The 15791-nt window shown below is 41.8% G+C and overlaps 1 protein-coding gene across 3 annotated transcripts in view; it reads right to left on the bottom strand.

The window, feature by feature from the left end:
• Positions 1-14676, bottom strand: part of DDHD1 (DDHD domain containing 1) — a 40077-nt gene extending 25401 nt beyond the window's left edge. The window contains exons 1-2 of one of the 3 annotated variants that reach the window (XM_088149660.1): positions 13593-14676; positions 5283-5453 (exon numbers count right to left, since the gene is read on the bottom strand). In XM_088149660.1, coding sequence (XP_088005786.1) covers positions 5283-5453; positions 13593-14538 — 1117 coding nt within the window. In that variant the 5' untranslated portion in view covers positions 14539-14676. The remainder of the gene's footprint in view (positions 1-5282; positions 5454-13592) is intronic. The other 2 variants (XM_088149658.1, XM_088149659.1) reach the window with 2 other exon arrangements.
• Positions 14677-15791: the final 1115 nt, after the last annotated feature.

Below are 15791 nucleotides of genomic sequence, written 5' to 3'. Positions count from 1 at the left end.
CCACTGCCGCCAGCTGCCCCTCCAGCTGGCCCTGCCCACCACCGCACTGCGTACCACTACTGTATTGGCTGGGGCCTTCTTTTGTACCACCTTCCTTTGCACCGGTGCAGCCAGGGCTTCTCTCATGTGCCAGCCAGGGCCTCCATTCATGCCCCACCTAGCCAGAGTGTCTGTTCGCTCTCCACCCAGGACCTTCTTCCGTGAAAGAAGCCCGGTGCATGACAGAAGGCCCTGGCCACACCGGCATGAAAAAAGCACTTTAGCCAGATCCTTCTTTTGCACGCCAGGTTCTTTTGCGAAAAAAGGCCGTGGACAAGGCATGAACGGAGACCCTGGGCAGGGCGTGAACAGAGGCCCTGGCTGGTACATGAATGGAGGCCCTTGGCGGGGCACGAGAGAAGCCCTGTCTGCACTGTTGTGAAAGAAGGCCCTGGCTGGTACAGTAGTGGTGTGCCGTGCAGCAGGGCAACTGGTGGCAACACATAGGCGGGCAGCCAAAAGGGCAAAGATGGGGGGGAGATAGGCAGGTAGAGGGAGTTCAAGAGGAGGCAGTCCCTTACCTTACTCAGCTTAGGGCTGGGAGGGACCAAGCCAGGAATGGCTTGGATCGGGATGGGTCCTCACCTAATGACCCATAGGATTCACTTAACAATGGCAATGGGGACTGCTGGGATTGCCATCCCTAAGCGATGTAGTCGTGTGCCATTGCGCTTTATGACTGCATCTCTTAGCGATGGAAATTCCAGTCCCAATTACCATCATTAACTGAGGACTACCTGTATTACCAATATACATAGTAATAGTTATTTTTAGGCCCTTTTCTCCTATGTTATTGTTCTATTATGAACCTCCAACCTACCCCAGTTGCTATTTAACATAGAAGAGAAGCCTGGGCTAGCTTCAGTTCCATGCAAACAGCTTATGAAAGAAAGCTTCTCTCTCGACTGGTTATCTTCTTTCGTATGTCTGCAGCTCCCACACCTCAATACAGTTTTTCAAAAAGTGAAAAAAAGTAATGATAGAAATGCTATCATACAATTATACTAAACTGCACTATTAATATACTTTAATATGTAGCTTTGCCCTAGATTACACAATAAGCCAAACTAATGCCAGATAATATGAAGGATCTAGGGCTACATATGTAGTAGCAAAGAGCAGGAAATGGTGTTGGCAGCATTCCCAGCACTGATTCCATTAAGTGTGGGCACAGAGCATTAAAGATTACCAGTATCCTTTATGCTGACTGAATTCAAACAGGAAACCAGGGATATGATCATGTGCTTTTCCTATGTTACAACATAAAATGTCCCTTGCCATTTTAAATAACAAGCAAAAGAAGATTCTTAGGCTGCATAGAATCATGTGATATCTTCTATTTCTAGTAGTTTAAGGTTCACTTTGTGCAGATAAATGGAATAATAGATCTACAACAACTAGCGAAACTGAGAGCACTCACAGATTTTGCCACACAAGAACCACTTTGATGTTTGCAGAAAAAACAATACCTATCTCTTGTGTTTCTACTTCTATGTAATGAATTAGAATGAAATCATTCTAAAAACTGCCCACTGGTGACTCTAGAACTTGCTCACAAGTGAGGCTCAAAGCTGGGACACAGTAAATTGATTGCAATGAGACCGCAACATGTTTCCTGAAGTCTCAAATGGCCTTGCTATCCTGGTGATGGATAAAAAGATCATCCAATTAAAAAATAAGTTATTTTAAAAAAATGTTTCAGTTTATTACATTTTATTCTTCCCAACATCAAGAAATCAAAGAAAACAATGATAAATCCTCTGGCCAATTCAGGATTTATCCAGCAAGCTTTATGGCTCCAAAATCCAACTCTGTATTGCACTAATACCATATATCTTAATAAATGAACAAATTCTTGTCTCATTAAAGTGATGCCTTTCAGCTGAGGACATTATAGCACAAGACATTTTTTATTCATCACCTCCAGCTGGACAGAGATAAGGTTTACTAATAAGTTCCCCTATATGCAATCCTTGTCATAGGTCATCCACTGGGGTTATGCAAGGTTGCACTTTCAGAATTGCTAAAATTCTGGGAGTAGGATTGGTCTCTTCCTTCTTTGATTTCTCCCAGTAGCTGATTAACAATATTTATTTTGTTAATTATTTTATTTTGCTTTAAGGCAGGAGTTCTTAAACTATGGGTTGCAATTAATTTAGATGGAGGTCACAACATTTTTTGAAAGCTGTTCAGGTTAGTGCAGGCAAAGCAGTAATTTCAAAACTTGTTCTGCCAGGGCAAGCCCTTGGTAGGTTTATGCAAGAAAAATGAAAAGCAAAGCCTTGAGGAAGCTTTTAAAGATATCTAAACCTGTGGGTCTACCCATCAGTCAAAAATAACCCAACAATCACAGCAGCCCACAAATTTCTGACTTCCATTGTGGTGTTGTAGGGAGCCACAGAGATGACTTGGAGAAGCCACCCAGAAACGGTTAAGATAAGTAGAGCAGCACATTAAGCCTAGGGAGGTGGGAAAGTATTGGAAAGAGACTCAGACTTGTTCTCTGGGGTATAGGAGGAAGGGAAGGGAAAACATAGGCAAAACATCAAAGATATATAATTTCTAGTAAGTGGCATATATATTTCTTGCCCTAAACCCAATGATTTCATTTGTTTTATTCACTGAGTGGGGGGGGGAGTGTCCCACAAATTCATTTATCATTTTAACAGGCACGGTATTGCTAAGTTTGAAACACTATTTTAACTATAGCCTTTTGGATCTGGATGATAAACTACTGCTTGTCCAGTCAAATGGCCAACTCTAACAAATTTACATTTCCACACAAATATGTAGAAACCATGTTCCTAATTCAGGTATCTTGGGTTCATTATTATGCTGTGGGCTCTAAAAATTAATTGCAAGATGTCCATGGGTGAAACTTGACTTAAGGTGATTCAACTCCATGAGTAAAAGCTACTCTGCAGTTATCTTGACATTGACAGTAACATATACATGATTTATAAACAAAAAAAATTCTGCTAGTAATCTATCATATTTCACTTAGGTAAGTTATTTTTATAATGACTTTATATAACTTCTTACATTTTTAATCTTCCCAACAATAAATGTCCCATTCTTTTTAACAATATTAAGCAGAATTCAAAGGGGAAAATAAAGAGAATTTTGATTTTTGTTAAGTTCTGAAAAATTACAATACTGATTATGCAACCCAGAAACAGATTCTTCATAAAAAATATTCTGAGTGAAACTCAAAGTTTACAGAAGGCATGTACACATTTTCTTACTATTTCAAGCTAATCTGTTTTGGATCTAAACTTAGTAATGCTTAGAGCAGATGTCCTGTGACAAATTAATGAGGTCTAACCCAAGTGATCCAAACTACTGCACTGAATTAAATACACAGGCCCTACAGAAATATCACACCCAATGTATATAAATCCAGAAGTCCTGGTGGTAGGATTTCATTTTCAGGTTAGACAAAAGTTATGCTCATCTAAACTAGGCTTTAGCAGTAAAGCACACTTTATTACTTAATACAGCCTTGTACTTTACCAATTCATGTGAAAGATAGAAAGGAAAAAAGAATTCCACATGTTTAGCAGGTAGGTTGATGGAAAATGAAAATATAGGTAGTCCTCACTTACCAACTGCAATTGGAACCAGCAACTCCATTGCTAAGTGACATGGTTGCTAAGTGAAATGTCACATGACCATGCAGGACTTACATCAGTTCCGCTAAGGTCATTAAGCAAGTCACCATGGGTCATTAAGTGCAACATAATGTGACTGCGACTTGCAACTTCCTGCTGGCTTCCCCACTGACTTTGCTTGTTGGAAGCCAGCTGTGAAGGTTGCAAATGCCCATCATGTAACTGTGGGATGCTGTGACTGTTGTAAACGTGTGCTGGTTGCAAAGCACCTGATCACATGACCGCAGAAACACTGTGATGGCCACAAGTTTCAGCACCAGCTGTAAACCTACTTGTTCATCACCATCATAACTTCGAACAATTGCTGAACAAGGCAGTCAGTAAGTGAGGACTACCTGTATTTCTTTGTCTTTCCTCTACTAATAAGCTTAGTAACATGTTATATTTTTTTTAACCTGTTAAAACTATCAGCCTGAATTTCAGTTTGGTACTGGAAGAAGGTCTAAATGTCTAAACAATTGCACAAAGGTATCAGGTTTTTCAGACTGGACCAGCATTGCTGATAAGCTTACCCATAACTACTGACTTTACTGAAGAAGCTTAATGATTCAAATGTAGCTATTTCCTGAGGTTTAATCTTAAGATTAAGAATTTGATTAGTCAAGAGAGATCTGGTCAAATTGTTCTTTTATTTTTCAAACTCTGCCTTAAAAAGAACAAGAAAATAATATAATCATGAACCAGATTTAACACTTGTGTAAACTGCAAAAACAGATCACCTAAACAATGATCTCTTAAGAAAACTGCAATTCATTATAACATAATGATTAAGCAACGTTTGTATTAACACGCACTGAGCTTTTATCTGCAAGGTAGTGAATAGAATCAACTTGGCTTGGTTCACTCCAAATACACTGGAACTAAAGGCAGAGTTCTGCCCTTGTTAATATTATCAAGAAATTTAAAAACTGTCACCAGCACAATTTTGGCTATATTGAATAGCTGACCAGTCAAATAAATATTTAATTAAACTTATTCTCTCTACCACCAAACTAGTGCAAACTACTATTATTCAGAACATACTAACTGCTCTGTCAAGATTCATCTGATCATTTAAAATTTCATTCTACCAAAAAGCAAAATAAAGCAAATAAATGCAAACACGTCTCCTGAACCTAGACTGATCCAGATTTAATAAATCTGATTTTCATTATTTATTTATCAAATTTGTCACTACCCATCTCATTGAAACGACTCTAGATGTATTGTAACTAGAGTCACTGAATGGTTTTTTTTTAAGACTACTCAAGTTGCTACATTTTTCAGATACCAAAAGCAAGCAACTAAATTGATTTATAGAAATATTGCATCTTAATATATAACTGTCACATCACACTGTTGATTCTAAAATGTTCAGATATATTTTGAGAAAAGCCTATCATTCATGGAAGAGCAGTTCCTGGCAATTCTATGTAGGCTGAGAAAAACTTCTCTCTGATATTCTGGGAGAGATTCTGTCAATCAATGTGGACAATATAAGTGCGGTTACTTAATTAAGTGTCAGATGTCCCCCAAAAGTTATGACCATCATAACAAGAAGAGTATCTGGAAATTTTGTGTGGTAAATCTTACCCTCTTTTCTATCTACGGGTTTTGACACATCTGTGTCAAAGTTCTGCATTTGTTGCCCCTTGAAACAGCTGAGATGTTCCTGTTCTATCAGATTACTTTCTTCTTCTTCTAGTGGTTGCCATGTGCCATCAATAAACCATTGTCCACGCATCACAGGAATCTTTTCAGGTTCTAAAATGGAAAGAAACAGAATATTAAGATTCAACATAGGCTAGAGCAATGTGGTTGAATCTATTTAAATAATAATGGATAGCTCAGCAAATTCAATGTATTTGTAACATAATTAAACTTGTAAATTTACATTTACAATGTAAATTTACATTTACATTAAATTAACATTAAATTAACATTAAAATTGTAAAATTATAATTACAACATAACCCTAAGGTTATTTATTTATTTATTAAATTTGTATGCTGCCTATTTCCCCCAGAGGGTGACTCGGGGTGGCTCACAGTAGAGTATATAACCATGTTACCTTGCAAAAATCAGTAAACTGCAAAATGAAAAAGATAATGTTATTTATAAGTTAGGCTACCTGTGTCTGATTCCCAATAAGGATGAAAGTGGTAACAGTGATCAATGTAAATTAAAAATACCGCACAGAGTATCCACTGCATCCTTCTCCCTGCTGCAGGGGGATTTCCCTGCATGAGCTACTGGAATTTACTATAGGGTTGGAGTTCTTGAGACTGATTGGTTTTGGGAACTTCAACTCACCTTCCCTGGGAGAAGAGTCAGAGGCAACTCTGGAGTTCATGACATCATGAAAGCCATGAACCTGTCCTGGGTCATATAGGACCTGACACATGCTGGAGGCTACACATTAGATCTTTTTTCATCCCAGGGCAGCTGCAACATAATCTTAGGCTTGGGGATACCAATACCTGTCACTTGTCAAGTGAAATGCAATCAATCAATCAATCAATCAATCAATCAATACTATCCCTCCAATATGTGATTGCTCCCCCACTCCTGATCTTCCGAAAATTGGTGAAAAGCTAGTTGTTTCACTAAACCAAGGGGATGGGTTGTTATGACTATCCCTTTGGATCACAGATTGGCTTTTCTTGGTTTTGATCATGGCTCCCATTTTTATGGGATGACAACGTATGGTGCTTCCTTTAATTTGATTTGTAGCTATTATTTTAATCACAATTACATACTGGGGACTTGTACGCTGCTCACAATTGGCTGAATGGAATGGCCTATAAGCCCTGTTAATACGCAAGCAAGCAAAAAAATAAATAAAATACCTATGCTGCATGTAATTATAGGTGCATGAAAAATAAAACTACTGGTTAACTAACTACATACCAAAATGAAACACCCACAATCAGCCAATTAGTTCCAAAGGCATGATGGAATAAGTATCTTTTATCTACTTTGCTGAATCAAAGGTGAGTTCTGCATGTACTGTACCTCAGAGGGACTGAAATCACAGAGCATATGGGTCTGTCCCCTAACCCAGGTTCCATGTATTTTCTATGCAAGGGAGATTCTCAGTAAGCCCTGTCAAGATATTCAAACTAGACAGACAGAATCAAAGATGCTTTAGCCCCAATTCTTTAACCAATCATCAATGCAATTGCACAAATGAATTCTGTGCCTAGGCTCTTTTCAGATGTCTCTAGAAAGAGCAGCTTTTTGAAGGCATGTTCAGTGGAACATGGTTCTCATTCTACAGTACTCTGTTCCTTACAATCCACATGCCACAGCTGTATTAGAAAGGACTGAGTCACAGCAATGAAAACTTATAGGGGAAATGAGCATAGATAATGTGAATGTATAGGTGATAATTCAAAGACCTACATAAAGCAAGCATTTTTCTTTTTTTACACTGGACATTTAAGGGAAAATTGTAAGGTCTCTCAAAGGATATCAGATATGAGGGCTGTTAGCTGTCAGGAATACTCCTCTACTTGCAGTCTTGGTGGAGTACGCGTACATGAGACTGGAAGTCTTTGCCAAATAAAAAACAGATTCTGCCTAAAGATTTCAGCCTTGTCCGTGAAAACCCAGTCATCAGCCAAGCACCTTGGATATTAATGAAATCTCAAATGGGGAAGACATTTAGGAAAAATATTGACAGAACTAATGATGGTTGAATTTTTAAATAAATAATCTTAGACAACAAGATGTCTGGGCTAACACTGTTTTACCCCTATGTAAAACCAGGCAGAGTGGTTAAATGAATTGCTTGTCTGACCCACCAAATGATTCAAAAGATATTAGGAAAACACAGGTACAAGTCATAAGTAGTGAAGAGTTCAAATGGTTTGGACATGTCTTGTAGAAAGACTACAGCAAAATATGAGAGAATCCCCAGATGGAGATTGTTATCTGTTGAGTAAAATGTTTTCCTAGTAAGTGAAAAAAAAAGTTCACCATTTAGCAGTGAAAAGCACAAATAGTCACCAAAGTGTCACAAATAAAACTCCAAGCATATGAGTCTTAAGAGACAGTAAAAATATCAGTGTGATATCTAGCAGCACAAAGTATTGATTCCCAATTCTACCACAAATTTCAGGAATTTTCTTGCAGAAGAAGTTGATTCTCATGGCAAGCAGTGTAAGACTTCAGAGAGGGAGGCATTAATCTCTGTTCTCCAGAAACTCAAGTGTGTATTCAATAACTAATACCAGAAGCTTCACAACCTTGTCACAGCTAGATAAACTGCTTTACTGGAGACAAAAATAAAGTTATGCATATAAAGATTTGCATACTACATATAAACCTTGCTAGCCACAAGGTTTAAATCCTAAGCTTTTTACTCTGTCCTTCCAAGTTAATGGACTTTGGGCCATTCTTTTCCAAGCCTTGAGATTAGGTGGCACCTACTCAATGTTTATTCAGTAGTTGGGTTTGGCTTGAACACTGCTGGTTCTCGCCTTGCCTGCTTCAGCCCTTACATGCAGTATTTTGACAGAACCAATGGAGATTTCATATTACTCAGTGACTATTTGAACAATAGAATCAACAGGGTCAAAATATAATGATCTAGACCAGTGTTTCTTAAACTTTTTTTCTCTCAGGATCCCTTCCTACTTTTAAAAATTATGGAGGATCCCAAAAGAGCTTTTGTTTGAATGGGTTATATTTATTTACAATATTAAAAATTAAAATTGATGCGTTCACTGCCACTACTGCTTCTCATGATTGTTTAATGGGATTTTAATATTGTATTATTTTTAGCATAGGCTGGCAAATCATTTTGATTCCGAGGACCCCTGAGAGGGTCTTGGGGGATCCTCAGGGGTCCTAGGACCACACTTTGAGAAACATTGATCTAAACAAAATCTTAAGTATTATGTTTTGGTCCTAGTATATGCAGTGAATACAGGTAGTCCTCATTTAGCGACTACCTTGGACAGTGACCATTCGCAGTTACGATGGTGATGAAAAAGTAACTTTGCAACCAATGCCCACATTTACAACCTTCACAGTGTCTGTCTCTCAATCAGTTGTTCACCATTATAGTCAGTTAGTATGCACTGTCCTGTACCTGACCATTTTATTCTCACCCCCCACCCCCACCGAGCAGAAATTGCCTAAACAAACTATCTCTTCCTGACCTGCTTTTCTCCACAGCCCAGCCTACTCTAAAAATGTGCTAACCACAAGTTAACAAGCTTAGCTCTCTAACCTTAATTAGTTGATTAGAGCCACTGGCAGCTGCTGCCTGAATCTTTTTTTTTGGGGGGGGGGTGTCTTTGAGTTAATCTTGACTCCTGGCAACTGCAGTTTTCTTGGCAAGATTCCTGAAGTGGTTTGCCACTGCCTCCTTTCTAGGTCTGAGTGAGAGTGACTGGCCCAAGATCACCTAGCTGGCTTTCTGCCTAAGGCAGGACTAGAACTCACAGTCTCCTGGTTTCTAGCCTGATGCCTTAACCACTACACCAAATAGGCCTGAAATTGACAAGACCCTAATCAGTTTCACACTGATTTTGTTAGGAAGGCTTTCTTTTGCCTCCTGAGCAGTTTGGGGAAGCATTTTGATGTGTATTCCCCATTATGTGCCTGCTTACTCTCTTGTAATTCCTTCCTCTCCAATGAATGTAAACACGAACATTAATTCTCTTCTTGCTGATTATTCCAGCACCAGAGTGAGCATTCTAAAGGGTGGGGGTGTGGGAGAAAAGGGCTGTAAGATTTGCCCTTTTATCCGGCTTCCTTGTGAGTCAAGTTCCAGAAAACTTTCCCACTGTTCGGGCTCACCCGCTGTTTAGGGTCATATCCTTCTGATGCTGTAAAAGAAAGGAAAGCTGAAGTAAAATTATAAGCACAATTGTGGTCACATGATTCTTCACTTAGCGACCATTTTGCTTAACCACTGAGTTGCTGGTCCCAACTGCAGTCTCTAAACCAAGACTACCTGTACTGCATATTCCCATGGCCCACAAGCTATGTATAGCCTTCCAGCACTTCAAGACTATATTACTAAAATTCCCTCCCACTCCACCATTTTCATCTACAAAACCCAGGATAACATAGGGCAAAAACTGTCAATCCTGCCTTTGTGATATAACCACATCCCTGGATAGCCTTCTATGGCTCTTTGGAAAATCAGAAGGCTATGCTGCAGCACTCATCTCTTGGACATTGCTCATTGTGCTGCCACAGGAGTAACGTAAGTAAAGATAATTTGGTGTTCCATGCCTGCATGATAAAGTATTGATAATGTTAGCACAAATTAATTGTATGTGCTTTTCCAAAACATTAAAAAATATGCTTCACTACCACAACTTCACTACCACAAATGGAAGAGACATCTTGAGGTGTAAGTAACTGAAAGAATAGAAAGTAAAACTGTAACCAACTGAAACAAACTAAATAAGTAAAGTTAAACAGACATTACAATAGACTACTGAGCAATTATCTACTTTTGGGGAGAGAGTATTTGCTTTGGCTGTTTTATGGCTTTTTTTACTAGTGTGGAATATAATTTAAGAATAGTGAACAATTATTTAAAAGATTTAGTATTCATGTTGCCTATTGTTAACTTGTGACACTAGCTTCCTGTTTTTAAATACATAGCAAATTATTCTTCTCTTCTTATCAACAGTCCAAACAAAACTTATTCCACTATAAAACCCTTTGCTAGCATCTTTCTTGGTCTTGAAACAATATAAATTAACAAACAGCCTTCACGTACTTCTGTAAAAGCAACCAGTATAATGGTAAAATTTCATCAGTCTCATTGGAAAGCTATTTTGTTATGCTAGTTTCTACTTACAGGGATCTACACTGTCAACCAAAGGGAGCTTATATCAAACTAGAGAAAGTAACAGCTTTCAATGTCTCCTCTGAAAGAAAATAAGAAACATAATAAAACAAATACACACACATGCATAATATCTCAATATCAATGGAAATGAAACTATGCTATATATCCTTTTCATATCAAAGGAAAAGGCTGCATTTCTCTGGATAGCAGAAGGATAATAAAGCAGTAAGAGAACCCAGACAGAAACAAAGACACTGATTTGAAGAAAGCAAATACAAGAAAGCTTATATGCAACAACAAACAATCTCCAACTTACAAGTATTCTATTCCACCTTTCATCACACTGGGACTTGTTTCAAAGTTGACACATTCCAACACACAATCCCCAAATGTGGGGAATCAGTCCTTCCCTTCTCCAAGTCATGAAGGAAACACTGCTGAAAAGCCAGTCTTCATGGATATATCATGACTGTATGTAAGTAATCCATACTTTTCATATACATGCAAATCCTCCTCTGTAGTTGGAATCTTACTGTGTCAGGATTTTGTGAAAACTTTCATGAATATGCAAAGACTCCCCATTGCAGGCAATCATGCTGTGTCCAACATGACTTAGAGAGGTGAAGGGCTGTACATAATCTTTTCATGTTGAATTACATATGTCAATGTATCGTTGGAACAAGGACCCATTTAGGTCCAAACACTTGCTCAGTGCAAGAATCCATATTAAAATATCCCCTGCCCAGTCTCTACCTGAGCAAAAAGGAGCAAACTACAGCCCTATACTAATCTGACATTAAAGCCCAGTTCTAACTTTGACCCAGACATATATTATGAGAGTACTAATTGTAGATACAGCAGTGGCAGATAGCACCATAGAAATGAGTCCTTGCTATTTGGTCAAATAATTTTAATCTTCTCAGGATCACATGATTATTTATCTTTTAATAGAACACAGTTTTAGGAGGCACTCAGGCCATGGTACCAGGCCAATCCACAGCCACCTGAGCAACCCATGCCACAGAACACTGTGGAAGTCTCTTGGGCCTCATGAATCAAATGTGCCTCTATGCCAAGCCATGTAGAACTTTAAAGATTAAAACCAGCACTATGAATTGCACTTGGAAGCATATGGAAAGCCAATGCAGGGCCCAGAGCACAAGTGTCATGTGCTTATGTCATCCTCCACCAGTCAAAACCCAGGATGGTGCATTGGATCAACTGAATGGGTGATCTTTCAAGCCGAACCATGTAGAGTTCACTGTAGTAGTCCAGACACAAGGGAATGGGGATGTGTGTTATTCTTGAGAGATCCTAGCGCTCCAGGTAGAGCTGCAACTTGTACAACAGCTGGAGGTGGGCAAAGCTCACCCTGGACACAGAATTCACCTGCCCATTAAGTAGTAATTGTGAGTCCAGAAGGACACAGATGTAATGGACCTGCTCTTTCAAGAGCAGTGCTATCACTGCAAGAGACAACACTGGCAACATTAAAGAACCTGCTGGGCAGCAGAATGCCCAACTTGTCCCCATGGCCTAATTTAACATATAGGTATTCACATTGTACTATCTCAGGGGCAAAGTCCCTGATCACAGGTAAAGATCCTTTTAAGATCCATGCCATGTTCCTTCCCCAGTTCTGGCTGTTAAAGGACCCAAAACCCAGGAGGGCAATCTCAGAGATAACAACATCTCCATTCTTGTCCAACCAGGTCTCAATAATACATGAAAAGAACAAGCACAGAACAGGAGTAAGAAATAGCAAGCCAAAGAAATTATTCAAAATAAAAAAAAAAAGCTAAAACTAACTTGCAGCAACAACGTTCACTATACCTCTCCATACCGTTCTGTCTTGCAAACCATTCTCACTTCCACCAAGTCCATAAACTGCTCCTACAATGCTGTTTGTTCTTTAAACATCTCACCTCTCTCTTTTTCAGGATACTATCAACTACACCCGAACACAACCCACTATCCCTCATTGCTAGATGCTAATTTTAACAATGAGCCAACAGGTACTAACTAATGGTGCTTGAGAACCAGAAAACAGCAGATAACCTAATGGGATAAGCCAACTTTAATTCTTTTATTTAGTTAGTTTCACAGATTTTGAGGACATTCAACTCCAAAAAGGCCACTGCCTATCCTAGCAGGATATACCTACACTTATATGTGGAATAAAATGTGTGTGTGTGTGTGTGTGTGTGTGTGTGTGTGATCAGCGCCAATCAGGAAAAAAATAATGAATACTATTATATAGGATAGAAGCAAAACAAAACAAAACAAAATATCTAATTTGGGAGGGTGCTCCATAGCAGAACAGAAAACAGTATGATATACAGAGATGTTGACATGTACTTAAGACATAAGCTTTCTTGTTTGACAGATGAAGAGTGAGTCTGTAAGGCGAAGCAAGGGCTCAGTGATTGTGCATATTTGAGGAATGGCCAGTGCCAAAGAGAAAAAAAAAGGGACACTCAATTAAGGGAAAAGATGCTGGATATCTATTCCTCTTCATCCTTCACCTCCTCCTGTGCCTATCATGTTTATGTTATATGCTTACAAGCAGGACCCTAGCATTTTATTTTTTAAGGCACAAACATATTTATTCAGAATCCTGAGCCTATAAATGTTTGCCTGAGAAGTACTGTAATTCCTACTGAATGCAGGAGAGCTGATTTTCTTGTCAAAGGTTTAAAGGAGGATCATTTGGTTAGCAAGGCACAAACACACTTATACAGAATCCGAAGCCCACAAATGCTGTGTATGTTTGCTTGAGAAGTAATTCCTACTGAATACAAAAGAGCTGATTTTCTTGTTCAAGGTTTAGAGGAGGATCATTTGGTTAAAGTGCCCTCCAGTCCCAGCCAAGCCAACTGGGGAATGTGCCGACCACCACCCTGTTCTATTGGACTCACTCCAAACCAGGCACGCAAAGAATTTCAGCACCTCAGTAAGTGATGGCGAGGAATCCCCCCTCCTGAAAGAATAACAGGGAGCCCCCAAAGGATGCCGCCACTTGTACCGAGACAGTATCCAGCCGGAGCAACGATAAAATGGAGGAGCAAGCGGGAGCGACTTACGGTTCCAATAGACCGGGTAGCACTCGGCGTGGACTACATCCACCTCGTAGAGGCCGCCGCGGACACAAACCGGCTCAGGGATCAGGATGCTCGAAGAAGGCGCGAGGTTCTCAGGCCTACCGGTGGGGCTAGACGAATCCTGGCCGTCCAGGAGCAGCAGGGCGCGATAGGCCAGTTCGATGCGCAACGAGTCGTAGCCGATGAACGGCTTCCAGCTCTTGCGGTCCTCGCGGTAGAACCAGCGAACTTCCTCGGCTCCCAGCTCGCGGACGACCTCGTAGCCGCGGGCGGCGCCGGAGGAAGCGGAGGCGGCCCCACTGCTCAGCCCGCTGCCTGTTCCTCGAGCTCGCTTGCGGCGCTCGGCCCCGACGCAGTCGGGGGCAGAAAAGCCGCTGCCGGCGCTCTCGCTGCTGGCCAGCTCGCCGTCGCCTTCCTCGTCGTCCTCTTCGTCGAGCTCGTCGTCATCGTCGTCCTCCTTCTCGTCGTCGTCCTCATCTTTCCCGTCTTCCTCGCGGCCCAACGGCGGGTAGAGCAGCCCGGCAGCGCCGCCCGCGTCCATCAGAGCGGCGCCGCCGGGGTCGAGGAGCAGGAGGCGGTTGCTGCGGCGCCGGCGCCGCCTCTGCGGGGGAGAAGCGTGAAGCGGGGAATGGTGGCGGCGGTGGTGGTGGTGGTGATGCGGCCGCCGGTGGGGAGGCGGCGGGGGCAGGTGCTGCGGGCCTTCCGGGTGGTCCGGCGCCGCTTCCTCGGAGCCCGAAGACGAAAACCGCACGGGTGGCTGAGGAGAGCGCGGGCGCGACGGCTGCTCCACCGCTGCCGCCTTAGGATTGATCAGCGGTTTCTCCTCAGAATCACAGGCTCTCCTCGCTCCTTTGCGTAAGCCGCCCAGGCAGGCAGCGGGCGGGTTCGAAACGGAGCCCCCGTTGGCGGCCGCCTCAGGGTTCTCCATGCCGCCCCGGAGAGGCAGGAAAGGGAGGGTGAGGCCGAGGCCGGGCGAGGTGCAGAAGCCGGCCGGTCTGGGCTCCGGCGCGGGGTCCGCCCTTGCTCCGCCTCACGCGCCGCCCCAGGTTCGCAGCCGCCGGCGGGGAGAAGGCGCATGCGCACCAGAGGGAGGGGGACGCGCCCCACGGCGCAAGAATGAGACCGTGGAAGCGCCACGTCTACGGTGGGCAGAAGGAGACGCGCCTCCCCTTTCGGCGGGAGTTCGACGTTGCTTCCGGAGCAGCGCTCGTGATTGGGCTGCGGGCCCCTTTTGCGCCTCCCGGGCGGGGTGTAACGTGTTTAAGCCATGGATTGTAAGAACAATTGTTTGTTGAATAAGCCAGACGCTTTCAGTCTAAGATGAACTCAAACAAGCCACATTATAGCCTAACATGAAATGCTACTTCGTTTGTCTGATTTGGGCTTAGCGTGGCGTGTACACGTAGCCATTGTGGTTTATGGCTAGATTCAGCCATACTGTGCTGGCTCACCGGTGGCCTATTGTGTGCCGGCTTACTGGTGGCCCAGTGGCCTGGAACCCAGTTAAAACCAGAGGGTTCTGTGTGAGTCTAGCAGCAGTTACACTGGACTGAGAAAAATGTGGCTTTGCCGGTTGTGCTGAACTGATGTCCGGCTAACAGCATTTGGTACTGAGGGATATTGGGAGCTAAAGTTAGCCCAGTTTAGAAGCATACAAAGTACAGATCTAGATTAGATTTGTGCTCATAGGACCTGGTATTGTATATCCATGGAAACTCTGGGACAGAAGCAGCATTTTCACAAGGATGCAAGGAAAACTTGTACAATGTCAAATAACACCAAAGAAAGAAAAGGGTGGGGCCAGCCCTTGTCTTCTGATGACCAATCCATTAAAAAAAATCAAACAGTGTGATGTAATAGAAAGTTGGACATGGACTAGGGAGACTGAGGTCTCAGTTATTTTACATCACTCCATGTAACCACCTTGAGGAACTAAGTGGAAATCTAGACCATAAATGTATCACAGTAAATAAATAAATTGATAGTTTCAGAAAAGGAAGAAAGGGTGCTAGGGTTTATGGCTTAGTGCAGGAATGAAGACAGCCTGTGGGCTACCCACAGTCCCCAAGCCCCATTCTTGTGGCTCCCAAAGCACCTCCAAATTGTGCTGCTGAAATTTGACTACAGTATGCTGACATTTAATAGCACTATTTGTGGGATTTAGTGAAAAAATAAGTGTGT

Source organism: Python bivittatus, unplaced genomic scaffold, assembly GCF_059951505.1.
Source record: "Python bivittatus isolate LINGU-HERP-01145 unplaced genomic scaffold, Pbiv_v1 ctg000580_np1212, whole genome shotgun sequence".
NCBI classification, from domain to species: domain Eukaryota; kingdom Metazoa; phylum Chordata; class Lepidosauria; order Squamata; family Pythonidae; genus Python; species Python bivittatus.
The sequence above is the reverse complement of the archived record's forward strand: the minus strand, read 5'-3'. Positions and strand labels throughout refer to the sequence as shown.